General features: G+C 35.2%; 1 protein-coding gene across 1 annotated transcript in view; it reads right to left on the bottom strand.

Annotated features, from left to right (window-relative positions):
- Window positions 1-12,670: 12,670 nt before the first annotated feature.
- The window catches only part of spel1 (DNA mismatch repair protein spel1), a 239,999-nt gene continuing 229,000 nt past the window's right edge, over window positions 12,671-23,669 (bottom strand). Inside the window, exon 27 of the mRNA XM_090404470.1 lies at window positions 12,671-12,849. Within this exon, the coding sequence (XP_090260596.1) occupies window positions 12,691-12,849 (159 nt within the window). The 3' untranslated portion in view covers window positions 12,671-12,690. The remainder of the gene's footprint in view (window positions 12,850-23,669) is intronic.

Here is a 23,669-nt window from a genome sequence, read left to right as displayed (position 1 = left end):
TATGAAGCCTTCTAAATGCCCGAAGGGCGGCTACGGCATCGCACTGTTTAAGGTAAAACAAAAAGTAAAGCACGCTGAGGCAAGGTAGGACACGATTCGTCAGTCATTCGAATAACTGCCTGAACGTTCCCAATCCTTTTTTAAGTGAATTGGTAGCGCTGCTGTCACGTACGCACAGTAAAATTTGCATAATCCTTTTTACCTGCGTTTACTGCAAATATTTGACTGCCTTCAGCTCCGCCAGCGCCCAAAATTTCCTCTATTGGCGACTTTTGGTACTAAATATTTTTTTTACCGAATTCATCTCCCCATGCCTTAGAAAGTCTCAATATAAAATGTGGTCTCATTCCGTGTATTAGTTTTAGCTACAGATATCTCCAAAGAGGGAAAGTTAATTTATGGCCACTCTGTATTAAAACATATTTTTAGATTTGACCCTTGCAACTTCATTATAAAACTTATTTTGCAAAGCTTCTCACCACTGCAAGAGCTGTTTGTTGAGAGAAATTCATCTGGGTGAAAACACAAAATCAAAAGTTAATTAAAATTAAACACCAAATTAAAATCTACAACTGTGAACGTGCAGTATGTAAGACTGATTGAGCATGCGTAAATCGTCTTTTATAAAACTACCTGCAGGCACCAGTGGGTGGGGGCATAAATGAATTGGTCGATTAGCTCTTTATTGATACTATATATGATAGATTCTGTGTTGAATATGGCTGGAAGAGAAAGTATGCAAATTTATAATAAAAATAAATAAAGGAAAAAACATACGTGTCTCTGGCGCACGTATGTAAAATATGCAGATAATATTGTCATAACTACTGATATATCCTGATCTATAGTATCAGACAACGAAATTAGAAAGTACATGTAAAACATAATTAATATCAACAAAACAAAAACAATGAATATAAGAAAGAAAGAGGATGTAATAATAATTTTAACCAAGAACATTTAGCAGTTCTGTTTGAGGTCAACTGAACTTGCTTTGCTCTTAAGTGTTGGTATTCAGATACCAGCACTTGATACCACAGAAAATTAAACTGATCCTACTTGATTTCACACTAAACGATCAAGCAATTCATTGATGTATTATTCTTATTATTAAGATAAACTTCTGGGGAGTCACTGATTCATCAAGGGAGGCCACATATTACCCATACCAGCTGTGAGATTTTCTTGAATTCATTCACATTCTAGCTCTTATCCCTCCCCCTTTACTGCATTCATTCCCAACTTCAGTGGATGCCCTCTCATTTCAAAAGTTTGTAAGCTTCAATCATATATCCTCTGCAGTGCACAAATTCGAAATCAGTCTTCATAATCTATTCCACAATCCAGATATCATCTCTGTACTCTCTATTTCTATTATGTCAACATTGTCACAGAAACCAGGAGACCAGACTTGTGTACAACAATACTCTAAGTGAGGTCATATCATGCCCTTGTAAAGAGGTAAAATGATTTCCTTATCTTTACATGTTAAGGTTCATTTCAGCATTGCAATTAACCTCTGAACTAAATTTGCAATCTTTGCTACATGGCCCCCTGAACTTCAACTCCATGATCCTTAGCCTGATCAGTTTGTTATAGCACAATTCCATCAATATAATATGACATTGGATATCTTATTACACCAAAGTGCATGGCTTTACTAAAACTAAAATGACTGCAATTTTCACATACCCATACGGTGATGTAGCTAGAGCTTTTGTTGCCTGGGGGGGTCCCCGAGTTTGCCGCCCCTCTCAATACACACCAAAAACACTACAAAAAGTCAAAACGACGTATAGGGAAATAAATTAAAACACTATGTTTATTTTTGAAGTAAAACTTTAATTTTAACATTTTAAAATGTTATTTTTCTTGGTTTTCTGTTAGCAAAATCGTCGATGACATTGGCAGTCTATTTCATAGTAATGTAATTAATCATTTCTATTTAGAAAAACTCCTCTCACAACTAGCAGCACTTACAGCAATTGTGAGGAAAATTCGCAGTAGTAATACAATATTTGGAACCTAGTTCTCAAGACTGTATTTTAGAATTAACTGCAAAAGTTCAAAAAGGTTCAAAGTGCCACCTCGGGCAGACCACACCACCTCCCTAGTTCTCTATACCCATAATTCCAGCCTATTCAAATCATTCTGCAAGCTGCATATCAGCAGCATTCCAGATTACCCTGCATATCTTTGCATCATCAGCAAACAGCTGTATGTCACCTGTTAAATCCTTCCCAATGTCATTAATTTAAACACTGAATGGACCAGGACTGGTCCTTGTGGTACACCACTGGTCACTTTAAATCTTGAAGACTCACAATCCCCCAAATATCACTTTTTGATATCTGTCAGTCAGCACCCTCCTATCCATGCTAATATTTTATAATCCAATCCCATATTCTCCAATTTATGCAACAGTCTTCCATGCTGTATCCTGTCAAAAGCCTTAGCAAAGTTTAAAAGTATCATGGTATAGCCAGTCCACCTGATTATTATATAATATTGTGAGCAAGCTGCTCAAATATGACCTTCCCTTACTTAACCAATGTTCATTAAAAAGTATAGATTCTCTGTGAACCCATTTTTATATACAAACTTTTACTAACTTTCAAAAATCTTCACCATCACTACAGAAATAGTGATAAGTTGACTGTTGGACACATCAGTCTTAGCACCAGTCTTGTTCAACAGGATTATCATACAGTGGAATCTCCCTGTTCTTGAGGCTCAAATTACATAACTCAGTCAAAAGAACAGCCTATTTAGCATCCATGTTAATATCCCACTTCCCCTCCTCCGCTGCCAAATTCTTATTCAGTTTGTGCAAGAGCTCTAGTAACCCCTCTTCATACACCTGTTTTTCATCCAGTGAAGTGGTAAAGAACTCAATGCTATGTACACCAGGAAGGTAGCTTTTAGCAAAATTATTAGTTGAATAATTTCTTCCACATCTGCACTTGATTGCGATCAACATCAATAGTTATGTTTTCTCATTCATTTTTTTCTTTTACTTACAACATAACAATGGAATTTTTGGGTTATCTTCAGTTTGTAGAGCCAGTTTCGTTTCATACGCAGACTTAACTTTCCATACAACAGCTACAACTTTTCTTAACCTTATAGTCTTCATAACTGACACCATCTTTGTACTCATAGTATTCCTTCGACATCATATTTTTTAAGAATCGCTTGCTTAATAAGACTGCATATCCATTTCACTTCTGCCCTATTTATTCTTCACGTTCTAGGACACATTTTGATAATGCATCATTTAAGTATTTTTTAAGTGTTTCCCATGCACTGTAGACATCCTTTCCATCTAGCATACAATACCATGAGACCTAACCAAGTATACTCCTCAGTCAATCATAATTTCCTGCTTTGTAGTTCAGCATGTAAAATACAAAAAAAAAAAAAAATAATAATAAATAAAATAAAATAAATAAAAATACAATAATAAATAACTAAAAATTACAAAACCCTTAGTTTACTCACAGCGCCAATATACCATAAGGTTTACAGTCTTTCCTTTCCATGTAAATGGTTGTAAACTGTTGTTTCATGTTTTACTTTCACGGAAAACACATAAAAAGCAGAACAACAACAAAAAATGTTATCCAATCCAAATATACGAACAACTGCAATATTCATGTTAAATGCCAAGAAACAACCTGGATTACATAGAAAACAAACTCTGAAAATAAAAATAATAACCATTATTAAGATGTCGGTTGTTTTTTTGTGCTGGAGCTATTTGGTAATAAAGTACCAAATGTATTCAGTTTACCATCATGTTAGAAGTTTAATGGAATATTATCAGCACTGAGAAAGGATTAAAACTAATTTTAATGCTTCCAATATTTTGTCTCAGTTGCTGAGACATCTCAGGGATTACAAATAACTTTTGTAACAACACAATACTAAGTGAAACATGTGGGTGACACTAAAGTCCTATCTAGGTGGTGCACCACTCTATGGGCATTTGTAGGTGGCCTAGGATGTAACGTGGGATCTCTGATAATTAAAATAAAACATTGTTTTATGCAACTATATTTATTTAAATTCGGTTGATTTCTGAGTGCTGCTGCAGATTCTATAAACAGGCCTTCTTTTCTGAATTTACTATGAATGGTGAAGAATGGTGGTTTTTCTCCAGATCCTGTGGGTTCTATCCAAAACATGGTCTGAAAGACCAGATGACCATAGTCATGATTGCAGATGTGTGTTTTGTTCTTCTAGACCAGTGTTTCTCAAACTTCAGATATCCATGTACCCCTTCTTAAATTTTCATTATTACCAAGTACCTCCTTATCAAAATAATAAATAAATAAAGTATATTTCATTGTAAATGTCTATTTTATTTGAATTTATATGTTCATGTAAACAAAAAAATATGATTTATTTTTTAATAGAACAAAATTTGGAATAGGTTCCTCTTCATTTCCCATCCATGAAAATCCACATTTCAAGTAATTCATATCATACTTTTTCATATCATACGAAGATTTTTCATCTTCTTCCTAGTTGGTTCTCTAGCGATGGCAGATGACACACCCTTATCAATTTCATTTAATCCAGATACAATATCAATGTTTTCTTATTGCTTACAGCTACTTATATTTGCTATATTGCTCTCTTTTGTGTGTTTTATAAATCCAGTCTTTTCGCTATCGCTACTTTTTGGCATCGAGAACAGTTTCCTTGCATGCATAGTCAAAGTCATCTACCTAAATAGTTCATCTTCTTTCCCATTATTTCAAGCAAAAATTACCAGTAATTTACAAGACTTGAGATACGTAATGAACAATCCTTCACAAATGACTAATGAGAAGTAAAAGCAGAGCATGAAACAGACAGCAATGGTAGGCCAGTAGAGATAAAGCAGTTATGAAGTGCATATGATTGGTGCAGTATTAACAAAAGATCACGCAAACAAACCAAAGACAAAGGCAAGCCAACAGTTTAGTCGAAATGCTAATTCTCTTCAACCGAATTCCATAATATCTGAAACACACTCACTATATATTTCTTAGTTTCACAACAGGGTGGTGTCAAGCAAAACCATATGTTTCACAGGCAACATATGGTTTTGCTTGAGTCTATACAGCAGTTTCTGTTGGGGAGGAGATGTGATTCATTAGTTAGTGCCATTTTTATCCCAGGTATCTCTAATTGCACTATTCATTGAGAAATATATTACAGAGACTGAAAATGTCTCTGTATCTTATTCAGTGATACAATAAAACTACTTGTTTTTCTTGCGTCTTCAGTATAGTGATGTTGTTGGGTAGGGCATGTTGTTAACTGCAGAGAGCGAGTTACTATTGCCAGGACGTGAATATCCTGGTGATAGTAACTTGTAATTTGAGTAGGAAAATTCATACATAATATATAATTTATTGAGAAATATATACGTTTAAAATAATTATTTTTTTCTAAATAATGATTCCATACGTTAATGATGCATAGCCAAAAATTGCCACGTATCCACTGAAGACCTTTTGGGTACCCCAGGGGGTACGCGTGCCACATTTTGAGAAACACTGTTCTAGACGGACAGTTGGTGACCTGCCTGTCTATCTGAAGTAAGCCAGATTTTTGAGTGCAGTGGTACTCAAAAATCAACCGAATTTAAATAAATACGGTTGCATAAAACTTTCCAAAATTGAGGACACATTAATCATCAGAGATCCATCCCATGTTACATCCTAGGCCACCTACAAATGCCCATAGAGAGCGCACCACCTAGATAGGACTTTAAAGTCGCCCACATGTTTCACTTAGTATTCTATTGTATTTGAGTGTGTTGTTACAAAAGTTATTTGTAATCCCTGAAGATGTCTCAGTGACAGACGAAATATTGGAAGCATTAAGCAAGTTTTAATCCTTTCCCAGTACTGATAATATTCCATTAAACCTCCAACATGCTGAGAACCGACCGGAGCTTCTGACCTAATGTCCAATCATCACCGTCTCATGGTGCACCCTGTTGGGTATCTATTTGGATACTGAACGAATGAGGATGAGCTGGCAATTTCTGATTTAGCCGAACAAATTGTATTCTTATTGGTTACGCCAAAAAAAAAAATGATGGTAGAACATAACAAAATTTCATGCTGGCTGGGGCTTCGCCCGGTTAAACAAGGCCCCCATTGTTTTTGACAGGGAACGAGGGCGAACAGCGAAAAGTCAGCTACTGGAACAAACCTGAAAACAAACCCCAACTCAACATCACCAGAGTTATCAATGTAAGAAGCCTGAATGGCAAAGAAATGAAGCTAGCTGAGGAATTAGATAAGTACCAGATCGACATAATAGGGGTGACTGAAACAAAAAAGACCAAAACTGGCGAGATCTTTCTGAGCAATAAATACAAAATGTTATATTCAGGCAATGACAATCAAGAAAAAGGAGTAGCCATAGTATTCAACACAAAATACGAGGCTAATCTTCTTGAATGGCAGTCAGTCTCGAGTAGAGTAATGTGGGCAAATATGAGAATGGGGAACTGGACAATGAGACTTATTTGTGCCTATGGTCCCACAGAAGGTTCTACTAAGGTAGAAGTGGAGGAATTTTTTGAGGTTTTAGAAAAAGCAACTCACACAATGAAAAATGAAAAGTTGGTCCTTGTTGGGGATCTAAATAGCAGAGTAGGAAATGATTGTGAGACATACAAAAATATTTTGGGAAAATTTGGAGAAAAGAGCAAAGCTAATAATAATGGCAAATATCTGTTGGATTTCTGCTCAGGACATGGACTGGTTATTACTAACACCATGTTCCAACATAAAAATGTGCACAAATTCACATGGAGAGAAGAGGCTAGGAATAAGAAAAGTCTCATTGACTATGTTAATGTTGATAGTGATGTTTTCTCCCTGGTGCAGGACACCAGAGTGTTCAGAGGATTTGAAATTGGAAGTGATCACTATTTAGTCTTGAGCAGGATAAAATTGAATTTCATATCGAAAAGAATAATATGTAAAAAAGTTTTAAAGCGAATAAAAGTTGAGCAGCTCTCAGATGTGAACTGTAGACTAAAATACACAAAGATTATTGAAGAAAAAATGAAAGAGTTTGAGAACAGGAATCAAACCTTGGAGATTCAGTGGCAAACTCTGAAGAAAACATTGATTGATTCTGCCAGAGAGGCATGTGGTGAGGTTGTCTGCAAGGATAAAAAAATCAGAACTCCCTGGTGGACACAGGAAGTTAAAGAGGCAGTGAAGGAAAAGAAGAAAGCATATCAAAAGTTCCTGTCAAATAAGTCAGCTTGTGCTCTCTCTTAGAGAATACAGAGACAAATGCAAGAATGCTAAACACTGTGTAAAACTAGCTAAACAAAAGTCATGGGATGACTTTGGCAAGAATATAGAAAATAAATATCAAGAAGGTGGCAAAATATTCTGGAGGTTGTTGAAGAAGCTTAGGAATGGAGGAAAGAGTGCTGTAAAAGGAGTTAGAGATGATAAAGGTGACAAGAAAACAGGAGAAAAAGATATCTTTGAAGTATGGAGTAATTACTTCGAAAAATTGCTAAATGAAATAAGCAGTGATGACAGCACAGTGGTAAAAAACACTCAACAGGCATACAGTCAGGAATACATATCCATACTTGAAGTAGACAAAGCCATCAAAGGCTTGAAATGTGGAAAGGCAGCAGGAGTGGACGATATTCGAACCAGAAATGCTGAAGTATGGTGGTATAAGAGTCTTACAGTGGCTGCACTGCATTGCTCAGAAAGCCTGGACAGAGGGACGAATTCCCGATGATTGGAGTAGAGCTTTCATAGTACCAATATATAAAAAGGGAAATAAAACTTAATGTGAGAATTACATAGGTATTTCCCTACTGAGTGTTCCTGGCAAGATCTATGCAAGTATACTTGAGAAACAGTTGAGAAGAATTGTGGAAGAAAAGCTTGGTGAAGAAAAAGCTGGATTCAGGCCAAATAGAGGCTGTCTGGATCAGATTTTCACTTTACGACAAATAGTCGAGAAAGCTTGGGAATATAACAAAGATCTGTATTTAAGTTTTGTCGATTTGGAAAAGGCATATGACAAGGTGCCAAGAAAGAAGCTATTCAATATGCTACAGTTATATGGTGTCAATGGGGCATTATATCAAGCAATACTTAGTCTTTATTTGAGTTGTAAGTCAACAGTTAGAATTGAAGGAAGTACAGGAAGATGGTTTAATGTTAAATCTGATGTGAGACAAGGATGTACTTATCCCCTCTGTTATTCATTATCTATATGGATCACATTATGAAGGAAAGTGGTATTAAACATGATATCAAAATTGGAGATGTTATTGTCAGCTCTTTGCTTTATGCGGATGATGTTATACTTCTAAATAAATCCGCTACAAGTCTGCAAGATTCTCTGACTAAATTGAATAGCTGTTGTAATAGATATGGTATGAAGGTCAGCAATAAAAAGACAAAGACAATGAAAATAGGCAGAATCATTGAAAATCTCAACTGTGTTGTGAATGGAGAACCTGTGGAACAAGTTAAACATTTCGGCTACTTAGGCACGATTTTTACTGAAGATGGTAAATTAAATATAGAAATAGACAACAGAATCAGCAAAGCTGGTATGGTAAGAAGTCAATTGAATAAATTCATATGGAATAAGAGAGAAATTAGTCGGAACACTAAATTAGCTGTATACAAGACAGTGTTCAAACCAGTTTTAACTTATGGATCTGAGAGCTGGGTCAGAAGTAAAACACTTGACCAAAGACTAGAGACTGCAGATATGAGAGTCCTGAGAAAGATTATAGCTGTGAACACATGGCATCAATGGCAATGTCATATTAAAAATGAGGATATCAGGAAAGAACTTGACATTGTCAGCATCCAGGAAGGCGTTAGCAGAGCTAATCTCAGGTGGTATGGTCACTTAAACAGAATGGACGAGGAAAGATTAGCAAAACAAGTGTTCTCTGTCAGGTTGGCAGCAAAACGACCCAGAGGAAGACCAAGATATAGGTGGATTGATGGGGTACAAAGTGCCTTAGACGACAAAAATATAAGATCTGATAATATTGGAGTCTTGACAAGTAACAGACTGATTTGGAGGAAAATTGTAGATAGGAAGTTAGTAATGATGTAATTTTTTTCATGTAGTACTATCATATCCTGTACATCCCTTGAGGGTACATGGCAGGAATTTGATGATGATGATGATGACCTCCAATATGATGTCCTCACAGCACTCAAGCCTCAACACACGTATTCAGTTTACAATTAATGGAACAAAAATGTTGTTCACGATATTAATGGAATATTTTTAATTAAATCTAAAAACTTATATTTATAACCACAAAAAAACAGCATCATATAAAAAAGAAGAGAAACTTCTTAAAATAATGGGAAAAAAAGTTTAGAGCTCTATTGTACATTTAGCAGCATTGATATCCAAGTATGCATGCAGCATTAGACTTTCAAACAAAAAGAAATCTTTGATTGTATTTTTGATTTTATTCTAGATAATAATATATAGTGTTAGGGACAAGGTGATGCCTGTTAAAATCATTGACAGCCTTGGTCCAGCTGCCAGTGACTGGCTGTTCACCAGTCTTCAAAAGTTAGTTCAGGCTAAATGATCTTGCCTACTCTTTTGAGAAATGAACGTTATTAGATTTATTTTATTTCTAGTAAATAATAAAACAATATTTACATCTGTAATAACAATTTTAAAAAGTTTGATTGTTCTAGATTTTTGATATATTGTAGGAGAGGATCTTTTTGAACATAAAACATTTAAATTTATTTCTGTTACAGTTGTGCTGTCAAAATTGAATCAATCAACTATTATCCCAAAGTAAGAAACATCTCCTTGACTGAGATGTTTTTTTTAACATGAGACCTCCTTTATTGAGGAGTTTTTATTACCTCGCATGTATTGCTTGTATGGAAGCATATCAAAATTTAAATCTAATTTATGACAGGAGTTTCATCATGACTTTTTCAAGCAGGTATAAGTTAGATGGAGGTGATAAGAATAATTCTACCAACAATTTGGATTTTTCCTGCTGCACAATAGACAAACACTGGTATTTGACAGAATAAGAAATTATGTACAAAGGGCTGATTATATTATCCCATTAATGTGAGATCAGATGTTAATGTTCAAACCTTGGAAAGTATTATGAGAATTTCAAGAGGATAGACACAGTGATTAATTTGGGTATGGAAAGGGCTGGTGGTATGCAATATATAGCCTCTTCTGGCCAACCACAAATAGGACTCTGAAATATCTATTGAGCAAAGCTGCTGCTGAAAAGATATATCTCTATTTGGAGGAAATGACAATAAGACTTCTAAGTGGTGAAGGAATTTATTGGAAACATCACCACCTTGCTTACTGGAAAGGTGAAGTGGCTGCTGTCATGCTTGGTCTCTTCAGAGTAAGGGTTATAATTTCTGATCCCCCCCCCCCCCCTCTCTCCCATGCAGTGCATGTGAAACCCATCAAAGAAATGTCAAACACTATACCAAGCCCATTCCATATGATAACATTAAAATGGTTGTGCAATGCCTGCAGGTGTAACCTACCTTCTCTCACTAACCTCAAATCCTATCCACAGTTATGTAGATGCCACTCCCTTCCTCCTCTAATGTTTCTAATAACTGTACAGTATTAGGATTGACATTTGATAATTCTAATAGTGCATAATTATTAGATGTGTCCAGATTTTCCTTTCTCTGATTTCTTTGCTATCTTTTAGTGGGACAAAGATAATCCTGTAAACTTCAATGTTACTAAAATACAGGATTATCTTTGTCTCACTGAATTTAAGAATCAAAAAGAGATCTCTTTTTGATTCTTAAACTGACTTGCCTCTGCTCTCTTCTAGTACAAGCACATCTTATTCAATCTCCAAAAAAATTTGGTGTGTGTGTGTGTGTGTGCTTCTCCACTCAAGACTACTTCTCACTAACAATATAAATCCCTAATCCACCCAACCTTGGAATATTACTCACATTTGGGGTAACGCACCTAAACCCTCTCTAAGAATGTTTGATGCTATTCAGAAGAAGGCATCATGTTTCTTCTATAGTTAGTCATGGATAATATTCTGCTGAAATGGCCACCATCTTTCTCCACTTTCTTATAAACTGTAAGAACACAAGCAGCTGCTGGTCAAGATACAAGGCGTGTTCAAAAAAAAAAAAAAAAAAAAAGACCGAACTTTTGCTATAAAGACTTTAGATGCTCATTTTACAACATTTTAAGCATCCCCTTCAAAGTAGTCCCTCTATTGGTGATAACCATTCCCAACATTTCTTCCATTGTTAGAATGCTTCCTGGAACACACTTTCTGTGATGGTGCGGAGTTGTATTATTGCATTTTTCTGAATCTCCTCTGTGGTTTGGAAATGACGTCCTTTCAAAGTGGTTTTATGTTCGGGATAAACAGGAAAAAGTATGCTGGGGGCTAAGTCTGGAGAATAGGGTGGATGGGGCACAATGGTTGTCTGATGTTTTGCCATATAACTGCGACACCATGACGCATTGCTGTGGTGCAACATTCAAGTCTGGTTTTCCCACAGTTCAGGCCTCTTCCTGCTCTCAAACATGCTAAAACTTACTGGTACAACTCTTTGTTTACCACCTGACCATGTGGCACAATGCCTTTCCAATCAAAAAACACAACTAAACATCACCTTGATCTTTGACCAACTCTTCTGTGTTTTTTTCTTTGCAATCGTCACAGTGTGACGATTGCATCTTGGTTTCAACATCATAGCCATAAATCTACGTCTCATCTCCTGTTATCATGTTCTTAAGAAAGTTTTCATTACAATTTACATTGCAAGCAGTTCCTGACTGATTTCAGCAGTTTTCTTTCTGATCGTCAGTCAACAAATGCAGCACGAATTTTGCACTGATGCGATGCATCTGAAGTTTTTCAGTCAAAATTTGATGGTAAGATCCTATGCTGATGCCCACTTCGTCAGCAACTTCTCAGACAGTTAAATGACGATTTCCACAAATCACAGCACGAACTCTCTCAATATGGTCGTCATCTGTTGATGTGGAAGGTCATCCAGGCCTGGGATCTTACCAACCAATGTTCTGCCCTTTTTAAAATGCTTAAACCACTCATAGCACTGTGTTTGGCTCATACAGTCCTCCCCATATGCTTGTTAAAGCAACTGAAGTGTCTGTAAAATTTTTACCAAGTTTGCAGCAAAATTTCAACACACACACATTGTTCTTCAAGCTCTTTCATTGTCACTAATCCGATGAACATCTTGTGCACGTGCTCAGCAGATGTAACTTGGCGACTAATGCTCATAAGAAGAATGGGGCAAATGGCAGTTTGTTGTCAAAACCTGCGTGTACTCAGCAGCCATAGTGTGCTCTCTGTGCCAGTTGGCACACTATTTGAAAAGTTTGGTCTTTTTTTTGAACACCCCTCGTACATGTCTTCTTGAACAGCTTCAAAAACTTACTGAACAAGCCCCTTCCTCCTCTGTCATTCCAACCTAATGTATAGATCATAGTACTTAACAAATCAGATTATTAGCAAAAAAATTTATTTCTAAAAGAAAATTTACATGATATACAATATATATATATACATACACAGTATATATATATATATATATATATATATATATAAATAGCTGCTGTACATTTTTTTTTTTTACAAATAAACATTTTTTAGTATTTTGAAATCAGGGCAGAAATATGAGGATTATTTTTCATTTTGACATTTTCTTTTAGTTTACAAAGAGCTGCCATGGCTTCTTCAGATGACATTTTATCACATTGGATTTTCTTTGCTTCTGACAAAAATTCCTTAATGATCTGCTGTGCTTCCTGCAAGTGCCATTAAACAAAAAAAGAAAAGTGTCATAAAATTATTAAAAATTTTATTTTTATTAAAAAAAGTATGAAAAAAAGCCACATAATTATATACTGTAAAATAAATAACCAATTGTCAAGACAATCACTGATCTTACAAACGGAAGTCTTTGTTTAGATAACATTTCATTGCAACTCCATTAGTCTCAGTGAGTGCAACAAAAGCTAAAGGTAAGACATTTCAACTTTCTAGCAATAAGTTGCTAAACTAACTAGAACAGAAACTTGTGCTTATTCAGGCCTGAAGTGGCTTAAAAAGTATCAGCATCATTTTGATCTCTTAGAACAGAGTTTCTAAATTTCTGTAGGTGGGACTGACATAAAAAATACACTTTGCATAATCTAGTTGTAAGTTAGAGATCAAATGTTAAGTGGAAAAATTAAATTTAGTTAATAACTTTCAGCAAGGGTCTACAAAAGTACATTCCATCAAATTCTTTTTTTTAGTCAGAGGGATACCATTTTGTGCATATGCACAAAAAGACACAACGAAGCCAAAACACTCTACTGCAATACTAGAAAACTTGATTAAAAACTATTCTGAATTTAGAATTATTCTATAAGAAATAATATATAAAGGGCAAAAATAATTGAAACATTATCTTTACTATTAATAATATTTGACTAAAATAAATGTTTACGCTGGAACATATTACTAGTAGACTCTGCTTTATGATAAATATTGCTAAATGTTTTCTAAAATTCGGATGTATGTATGAAACTGACTACGTTCCATTTTTCCTTTTAGTAAGATACAAATAATTTTGCTGTTTACCAGAAAAATTATTTTTATCTGAAATAATAAGGCTGAAAGATTAAATATCTATAACTAAATTATTTCCATAAATAAGAAATTTGATGGCATTTGCTTTCATCCATTCAGTACTGCATACTTTTCTTATGGTACATTTTACTCAAAGAATTAAACCAAATTTTTTTTTATTCCACCCACTCTTACTATATCAGATTCACAGAGCCCACAGAAATTTCTTATAGTGCATAGTTTGGCTACAGTGAATTTCTTTTAGCAGAGCAGACTAGAACTCAATTTAAAAAATCTGGAGTTTTTACCTACCAAGTTATAATATTTATTAAAAGAAAGGATAACAAATATCCATCAATTATCACCAAATCAACAAACAAACAATAGCGCCTGTGTAACTCAGTAAAAGTACTGTGTGCCTCCACGGTGCTAGGTAGCCTGAAAAAAGAATGTCCTTAAGTTCAATTCTAGTTGCCGACTATAGGAACATTTTCTAAGCCTTTTTTTGACTGGTTCCTGAGTTAGTGGATCTCTGGCACAGGCAAGTGGGTGTTTACATGTGAATTGGATAAAGGGAGTGGCTAACATGATGATACTGCTGGATTTTGCAAAGGTGTCAGACATGAAACTCTATTACACAAACTGCAACAAATGGGGATGGATACAAAACTGGTGACATGGATAAAAGAATGGCTGATGGAGAGATACCAAAAAGTAGTACAGTAAACCCTCGATTTAATGGACTAAATTTCCAGTCCGTATGTCACGTGAAAATTAACATCCCGTTAATTTTAAAATGCTTTTAACCAAGATTTGCTTATAATTAAATTAACAGGTTATTTTTTGTTATTAATTTCCTGTTATTTTTAACAAATTTTGGCAAATAGGGCATCATAAATGAGTCACCGCTCATAAAACATGTTTGGCGAATGATTAGGATGTGATCACACCAATCGCACTGTAATTGGTTCTTTTGCGTGGCTTGACTTTCTGCAGCAGTTTTATTACACATTTTCATAATTTTAGGGACTTAATTATAAAAAAACAACAGAATTCAAAAGTTCAAAAAAAAACTTGATAGTTTTTTCAAAGCAGGATTACCTAAACCAAGCATCTCAACATCGAACATTAACTTCACATTAACTTATCTAAATGTAAAACAATTTTTTTTGTTATTACCGTGCTAATATTGATAAAATTGCAGTATAATGTTACAGATATTTTTATTTTAAAAATCGATTTAACGATCGCGATTTAACGGACACCCTTAGCCCCTATTAGTCCGTTAAATTGAGAGTTTACTGTATACGGAGGAGCAGAATCCAGGAGAGGGCATGTGACTAGTGGTGCACCACAGGGCTCTGTGATTGGACCACTGCTGTTTAATTTGTCCATAAATGTTATACGAAATAATTTGAAGGGAGATATTCAGTTATTTGCTGACGATGCAAATGGTAGGGTAATAGTTAATCAAGGTGAATGTAGAGAGCTTGAAAGATGATAGTTCACAGCATGGGAAAAACAAAATGGATGTCAATTTAATGTAGAAAAGTGTAAAGTTATGCATTTTGGGATACGAAGACTACAAGTTCTGTAACTGATGAAGTAAAAGATTTTGGAGTAGTAATAGTAGACAGAGTTGAAGTTTAGTGGCCATATTGCTAAAGTAGCCAGAGTAGCTAACAGGGTTACTTGGTTATTGAAGAACACACTAAGAAGCAGAGATAAGGGAGTCTTCATTCCTCTTTATAAAGCCATGAGGATGTGGTGAAGATGTCAAGAGGTGAGCAACCAAAATGGTGAGTGGTCCATGGAATGCTTCCTATGAGGATAGATTAAGAGTTTATGGATTGCAAAAGTTGGTTGATAAAAAAAAAAAAAAAAAAAAAAAAAAAAAAGGGGGGGGGGTATGATAGAAATATTTAAGTTACTTAAAGGATTTTATAGGATTAATGCAGGGGAAATATTTCAGCACTTGGCCAGAGGGAGCAGAACAAGAGATCATCTCTGGAAGTTGGATAACAGTGTGTTAAGCAACGACATGGGAACTAGATTTTTTGCTTGGAGAGTGGTGAATGAATATAATGGATTGCCTGAGTCAGTTGTAAGCACTCTGTCTGTTAATGGTTTCAAGGAAGTCTTTTAGAAGGTACAGATACTGTGCTGATGGGTCTCCCACAGTGAATTTTATGAACTCCATGGAGGTGCCCATGCAATAATAATAATAGTAATAATATTTGTTTGCCTTTAAAATGCCTCAAAACTGACTGCTAATGTAAATGCAAACTTTTGGTATAATTTTGTCTTCACACACTACTTTACATGTTCAATTACTTAATTTCTGAAATAACAAAATAAAACAACAAACCCTTTACTGTCATTAACTGACTGTGCGTAGCATGCTATGGCAGGGTGATGTTCAGATCATTTGCTGTTTATGATTAATAGAAAAACAGTTCAAATTGCTAGGAATGTGAACTGATATAAATTCTGATTTCTGAGATTGCACTGTACAAGTCAAGAGAAAAAAAAAAGTGTGTTAGGCTTTCATCATCATCATCATCCTTTCGGTGATTTAGGGCTAATGGCCTGTTCTGGTCTCACTCCATCTTTTCATTTGTTGACCCTGATTTTTATGACTTCCAACTGGGTGGTATTGGAGTATCTTTTCTGGGTGGTCTAGAACTGTCCATTCTTTCAATATGTTCTGTCCACATCTTTTGGTATTTGTGTATTTTGTTCACTGCTGAGTCTATTTTTAGTTCTTTACATATTTCTCTGCATCTATTTTTTGTCCCAGAGAGTATAGCCTGCTGTCCTTCATCTTCTTCTGCTTCTTATGGTGCTATCTTCTATCGAATGTTAGCAACCATCTTGGCCAACAAACTACATTCTTGCGTTAATCTGAGCAGTTGTACGCTGCTCTTCATGTTGTCAAACCATGATATTCTTTTTCTTCCTCTACCTCCTTTGCCATTAATTCTTTCTACCAAAATAGTTTGTAGAAGTTGGTATTTGCTGTTTCTCATGATGTGGCCAAGATATGTTTTTCGTTTCTTGATTATTTGTACAAGATCTTTAGCTTTGCCAATGGATTTTAAGACATCTTCATTGGTAATTTTTTTTGTCCATGATATCTTTAGCATTCTTCTGTATAGCCACATCTCAAAGGCTTCAATTTTCTTGATGGTTGTCACATTCAATGTCCATGTTTCAACTCCATAGAGCAGAATAGACCACACGTAGCATTTCAGCATCTGACTTCCATGTTTAGGTCTTTATTGCAGAATAATGTTCTCATTTTCATGAAGGACTGCCATGCAACTTCAATCCTTGTCTTTATATCTATTTCAGGATCCCACCTTTCATTAAGCCAAACCAAGATATTTATATCTTGACACTTGATCGATATTTTTCCCATTGAGGATGAGGGTGGATATTTGCTGATGACCACGTATTTCGTCTTGTTGATGTTTATATTTATTCCCATTCTTTGGCTTTCTATGTATACTCTGTCAATGAGTTTTTGGCGATCCATGATGTTATCTGTAATTTTCACGGTGTCATCTGCATATCGTAGGTTGTTAACAATCTTTCCATTTATTGTGATTCCCTCTGGACATTCTTCCAATGCCTTTTTAAAGATTACCTCCGAGTATATGTTGAACAAGAGTGGTGAGAGCACACATCCTTGTCTCACTCCTCTTTTGATGTTAATATCACTGGTGGTAATGTTGTCTAATTGAATGGTAGCTGACTGATTTGAATACAGATTTCTTATTAGTCTTATGCCTTGTGTTTGTCTAGCCCTATTTGTTGAAGGACTTCTATTAAGTTAGTGTGTCTGACTTTGTTGAATGCTTTTTCAAAATCTATGAAACACATAAAGACAGATTTCTGTTTTTCTATGCATTTTTGTATCAATATTTGGGCACAGAAAAGGGCTTCTCTAGTACCAAAACCTTCAGAAAGCTGAATTGCGTTTCACTCAGAGTTTCTTCACTTTTTCTATAAATACGATTCTGAATTACTTTCAAAAATATTTTTAATGTTTGGCTCATTAGACTAATAAGTCAGAAGTCGCCACAGGAATTCGCTTTGGGTTTCTTTGGGATAGTGATAAATGTAGATTTGAGCCAATCTGATGGAAATTCACCACTTTCATATATTTTATTAAATAGTTTTTCAAGAAGTTTGATGTCATCTGTTCTATTAATTTTAAAAATTCTGTTTGCACATTACCTGGTCCATGCTTTTCCTGTTTTACCTGATCTTATAGCATTCCCTATTTCACATTTCAGAATTGCTGGTCCTTGAATGTTATCTTTTATATTTATAGGCTTCTGTCTAGTATCATTGAAGAGCTCTGTTACATATTTTATCCAAATCTGTGCTTTATTATCTTCTTCTAGAACTATTTTTCCACTTTTGTCTCTTAGAAACACTGTTTGCTTTTTTCTGAGTTTTCCGGAAATTTCGTTGATTTTCATGATCATGTTTCTTCTGAAGCAGTTCAATCTCAGTACATAAAGTTTTCATCCAATTTTCCTTGGCTTCTTTTATTTTTTTCTTGATGATATGTGTTTCTGTATATTTGGCTAGGTCTTTGTTTTTGTCCATTCTTCTTGTATCAATAAGAGAAAGAATCTCATTTGTCATCCATTCCTGTTGTTTTACATTATTCACATAACCTACTTCTACAATACTTGTTACAATAGCATTCTTTAAGCTATTCCAAAGAGATTCCACTCCTATTTTCTTCTATGTTAATCTGTTGTAATTGCAGGTTAAGCTGTGTCCTGGCACTTTTATTTATCTTCGGGTCTTTTAGTTTTTCTACATCAATTTTCTTTTTCTTCTTTTGTGATTTTTTAGCTAATTTTAATCTCAGATGTATTTCTGCAACTATGGGATTTCTGCTGCAGGGTAAGTCTTTGCACTCTTTATACACTGTAGAATCTTTTATTTATCAGCATGTAATTAATTTGATTTCTGACAATGTTATGTCGGTTATCTTGAGGCGATTTCCATGTACAGTCTCCTGAGTGGAAGTTTAAACCAGGTGTTTGCTATTGTTAGATCTTCTTCCTAACAGCTGGACAAGGCGATCTCCTCATTCATTTCTGGTGCCTAAGCCATGTTCTCCAACAATTTCTCATCATTCCCTCTGTCCACTTTTACATTGAAGTCACTCATCACTATGTTTATATCACGTCTCTTTGTTAGGTTTTTAATCTCTTTTAAGTGTTCATAAAACTCTTCAACATCTTCTTCACTTTTGTCAGCTTTGGGTGCATAAGCATGGATGATATTTATATTAAGGGTTTCCCTTAAGTTGTAACAGCATTATTCTTTCAGAAAATGGGATCCAATTTATTATTGATTTCTTTATCTACTATTACAGCTACACCATGTCGATGTTTGTTCTCATCATTACCAGAGTAATACATTGTCATATTATCTTGTTAACACTGTCCAGATCTTGGCCATCTTGTCTCGCAAATTTCAAAAATCCGGATGCCCAGTCTCTTCATTTCTCTTGTGATATTTCTTAGTTTGCCAGCTTCATATAGAGTTCTGACATTCCAAGTTGCGATCTGAAAAGTGGACACCATTTTGAGCCTGGAGATTCTTTGCATCCCTGTCCCATTTAAGGGACGCCGGGAACTCGGGGCCAATTGTAAGAGTTTGCTCACCATGGTCGTTGTTCTGGAGATAAGGTAGAGCAGTAGTTTCTTCATTTGTTTTCTGCTCCACGGTATTACAGATGTACACAACATAATCATATTGCCATCTGCAAATCTCTGATCACAAGCTTTTCCATCATCATTTGGCTTCAACCTTGTGTCAGTACTGAAAATGCTGCTTCCACTGTCAGGAGCAGTGGCCCCAGCATTCCTGTCCTTCACAGGAATTTGATTTCTCCAGTTTCTATTCTTTTTTCTTCTGGAATTTTTATGGTCCATAATTTTTTGAAAAAGTAGAGAAGGTCTTGCCAAAAAAATATATTCTTATTCTTGTATGTATGCTTTTGAATGTTTTGGTTTGAAAATATTATTGATCATTCCTGTTATCTTTAGAAAATTTGAAATTTTTATATCAATGCAAGCTTCTTTTGTATGTGATTGAGCATATCCAAGGTATTTCAAGCAGTTAATTTGTTCTAAAATTTTATTCTGAATCATGATTTTATTTCTGGCTGCAAATGGTCCTTTAAATACCAAGATTTTTGTTTTGTCTGTTGGCATTTGCATTCCAAATTTTTTTAGCAAATTATGTTTAAGGAGTACATTGATCTCTGGAGTTCATCTTCACATCTTGGTATGATTCTTTGGTCATCTGCAAACTAAAGGATATTCAAGTATAATTTAATGATCCATTTTAAATGCTAGTTTTATATTTTTCTTCTATCTCTTTACTATTTCATCTATATAGATATTAAATAACTATGGTGACATTGGGCATCATTGATGGACTCCTCCAGTTACTGATTTCCATTCTGTAACGTTTTCATTGATTCTTTTCATTCATTTCTTTCATTTTCTTATTTACAGCTTTTTGGTTGTTTTGATATGTTAGTTATTGCTGCAAGTAGCTGATTTGGAATATTTAACTGCTTGAGTACAATCCACAGTTTGTTCCTTAAGACTTTGTCAGAGGCTGTCTTTATACATTTGGCCTCTTAACTGAAAGATCTTTACCCAGTTTTGCTATGAAGTTATTTTTTCCACTGCTCTTTAGCATTTTATATTTATTTTCTTTTTCCAGTGATTTGTATTTATCCATTTTTTAATACTTATTTCTTGTCTTTGTTGCTTGCTTTGGTATTCGCATCCCAGTTTTTTATTCTCCTTCTTCTTTTCCATTTACTTTTTGTTCCATGACATTCTGTTGTTGTTTCAGTTGTTTCTTATCAATAGGGTTTTAAATTATTCCATTATATTACTATATAATAATTTTCTTTAAATTGTTTTAGTTTTTCATTTATTTGCAAATAGGAGTGATCAATATTTTTATTATCCAAGAGTTGAAGTCTTAAAGATTTCTGGGGATTTCTGTTTATATTGATTTGGTTAATTTTAAACCATTGTGGAGTATTCTCAGTTTAATAGATCATGATCTGATACTGATGGTACAACATGACAAAACTGATGATGATCTGAAAATGATGGTACAACATGACAAAATTTCATGCCGGCTGGGGCGTCGCCCGGTTAAACAAGGCCCCCGTTGTTTTCGCCAGGGAACCAGGGCGAACAGCGAAAAGTCAGCTACTGGAACAAATCTGAAAACAAACCACAACTCTACATCACCAGAGCTAAAGATCGATACTATCAACGTAAGAAGCCTGAATGGCAAAGAAATGGAGCTAGCTGAGGAATTAGATAAGTACCAGATCGACATAATAGGGGTGACTGAAACAAAAAAGACCAAAACTGGTGAGATCTTTCTAAGCTATAAATACAAAATATTATATTCAGGCAATGACAATCAAGGAAAAGAAGGAGTAGCCATAGTATTCAACACAAAATACGAGGCTAATCTTCTTGAATGGCAGTCAGTCTCGAGTAGAGTAATGTGGGCAAATATGAGAATGGGGAACTGGACAATGAGACTTATTTGTGCCTATGGTCCCACAGAAGGTTCTACTAAGGTAGAAGTGGAGGAATTTTTTGATGCTCTAGAAAAAGCAACTGACACAATGAAAAATGAAAAGTTGGTCCTTGTTGGGGATCTAAATAGCAGAGTAGGAAATGATTGTGAGACATACAAAAATATTTTGGGAAAATTTGGAGAAAAGAGCAAAGCTAATAATAATGGCAAATATCTGTTGGATTTCTGCTCAGGACATGGACTGGTTATTACTAACACCATGTTCCAACATAAAAATGTGCACAAATTCACATGGAGAGAAGAGGCAAGGAATAAGAAAAGTCTCATTGACTATGTTATTGTTGATAGTGATGTCTTCTCCCTGGCAGGACACCAGAGTGTACAGAGGATTTGAAATTGGAAGTGATCACTATTTTTTAATCTTGAGCAGGATAAAATTGAATTTCATATCGAAAAGAATAACATGTAAGAAAGTTTTAAAGTGAATAAAAGTTGAGCAGCTCTCAGATGTGAACTGTAGACTAAAATACACAAAGATTATTGAAGAAAAAATGAAAGAGTTTGAGAACAGGAATCAAACCTTGGAGATTCAGTGGCAAACTCTGAAGAAAACATTGATTGATTCTGCCAGAGAGGCATGTGGTGAGGTTGTGTGCAAGGATAAAAAAATCAGAACTCCCTGGTGGACACAGGAAGTTAAAGAGGCAGTGAAGGAAAAGAAGAAAGCATATCAAAAGTTCCTGGCAAATAAGTCAGCTTTTACTCTTACAGAATACAGAGACAAATGTAAGAAAGCTAAACAGTTTGTAAAACTAGCTAAACAAAAGTCATGGGAGGACTTTGGCAAGAATATAGAAAATAAATATCAAGAAGGTGGCAAAATATTCTGGAGGTTGTTGAAGAAGCTTAGGAATGGAAGAAAAAGTGCTGTAAAAGGAGTTAGAGATGATAAAGGTGACATGAAAACAGGAGAAAAAGATATCCTTGAAGTATGGAGTAATTACTTTGAAAAACTGCTAAATGAAACAAGCAGTGATGACAGCACAGTGATAAAAAAACACTGACCAGGCATGCAGTCAGGAATACATATCCATACTTGAAGTAGAAAAAGCCATCAAAGGCTTGAAATGTGGAAAGGCAGCAGGAGTAGATGATATTCGACCAGAAATTCTGAAGTATGGTGGTATAAAAGTCTTACAGTGGCTGCACTGCATGGTTCAGAAAGCCTGGACTGAGGGACGAATTCCCGATGATTGGAGTAGAGCTCTCATAGTACCCATATATAAAAAGGGAAATAAAACTGAATGTGAGAATTACAGAGGTATTTCCCTACTGAGTGTTCCTGGCAAGATCTATGCCAGTATACTTGAGAAACGGTTGAGAAGAATTGTGGAAGAAAAGCTTGGTGAAGAACAAGCTGGATTCAGGCCAAATAGAGGCTGTCAGGATCAGATCTTCACTTTACGACAAATAGTCGAGAAAGCATGGGAGTATAACAAAGCTCTGTATTTAAGTTTTGTCGATTTGGAAAAGGCATATGACAAGGTGCCAAGAGAGAAGCTATTCAATACGCTGCAGTTATATGGTGTCAAAGGGGCATTATATCAAGCAATACTTAGTCTTTATTTGAGTTGTAAGTCAGCAGTTAGAATGGAAGGAAGTACAGGAAGATGGTTTAATGTTAAATCTGGTGTGAGGCAAGGATGTACATTATCCCCTCTGTTATTCATTATCTATATGGATCACATTATGAAGGAAAGTGGTATTAAACCTGATATCAAAATTGGAGATGTTAATGTCAGCTCTTTGCTTTATGCAGATGATGTTATACTTCTAAATAAATCCGCTACAAGTCTGCAAGATTCTCTGACTAAATTGAATAGCTGTTGTAATAGATATGGTATGAAGGTTAGCAATAAAAAGACAAAGACAATGAAAATAGGCAGAATCATTGAAAATGTCAACTGTGTTGTGAATGGAGAACCTGTGGAACAAGTAAAACATTTCAGTTACTTAGGCACGATTTTTACTGAAGATGGTAAATTAAATATAGAAATAGACAACAGAATCAGCAAAGCTGGTATGGTGGGAAGTCAATTGAATAAATTCATATGGAATAAGAGAGAAATTAGTCGGAACACTAAATTAGCTGTATACAAGACAGTGTTCAAACCAGTTTTAACTTATGGATCTGAGAGCTGGGTCAGAAGTAAAACACTTGACCAAAGACTAGAGACCGCAGATATGAGAGTCCTGAGAAAGATTAGAGGCGTGAACAGATGGCATCAATGGCAATATCATATTAAAAATGAGGATATTAGGAAAGAACTTGACATTGTCAGCATCCAGGAATGCATTAGCAGAGCTAATCTCAGGTGGTATGGTCACTTAAATAGAA

The sequence above is a fragment of the Typopeltis vanoorti genome, chromosome 14 (genome assembly GCF_054136105.1).
Source record: "Typopeltis vanoorti isolate ZY-2024b chromosome 14, IOZ_Tvanoo_1.0, whole genome shotgun sequence".
Lineage (NCBI taxonomy): Eukaryota > Metazoa > Arthropoda > Arachnida > Uropygi > Thelyphonidae > Typopeltis > Typopeltis vanoorti.
Note: the sequence above shows the minus strand (reverse complement) of the source record. Positions and strands in the feature narration are given on the sequence as shown.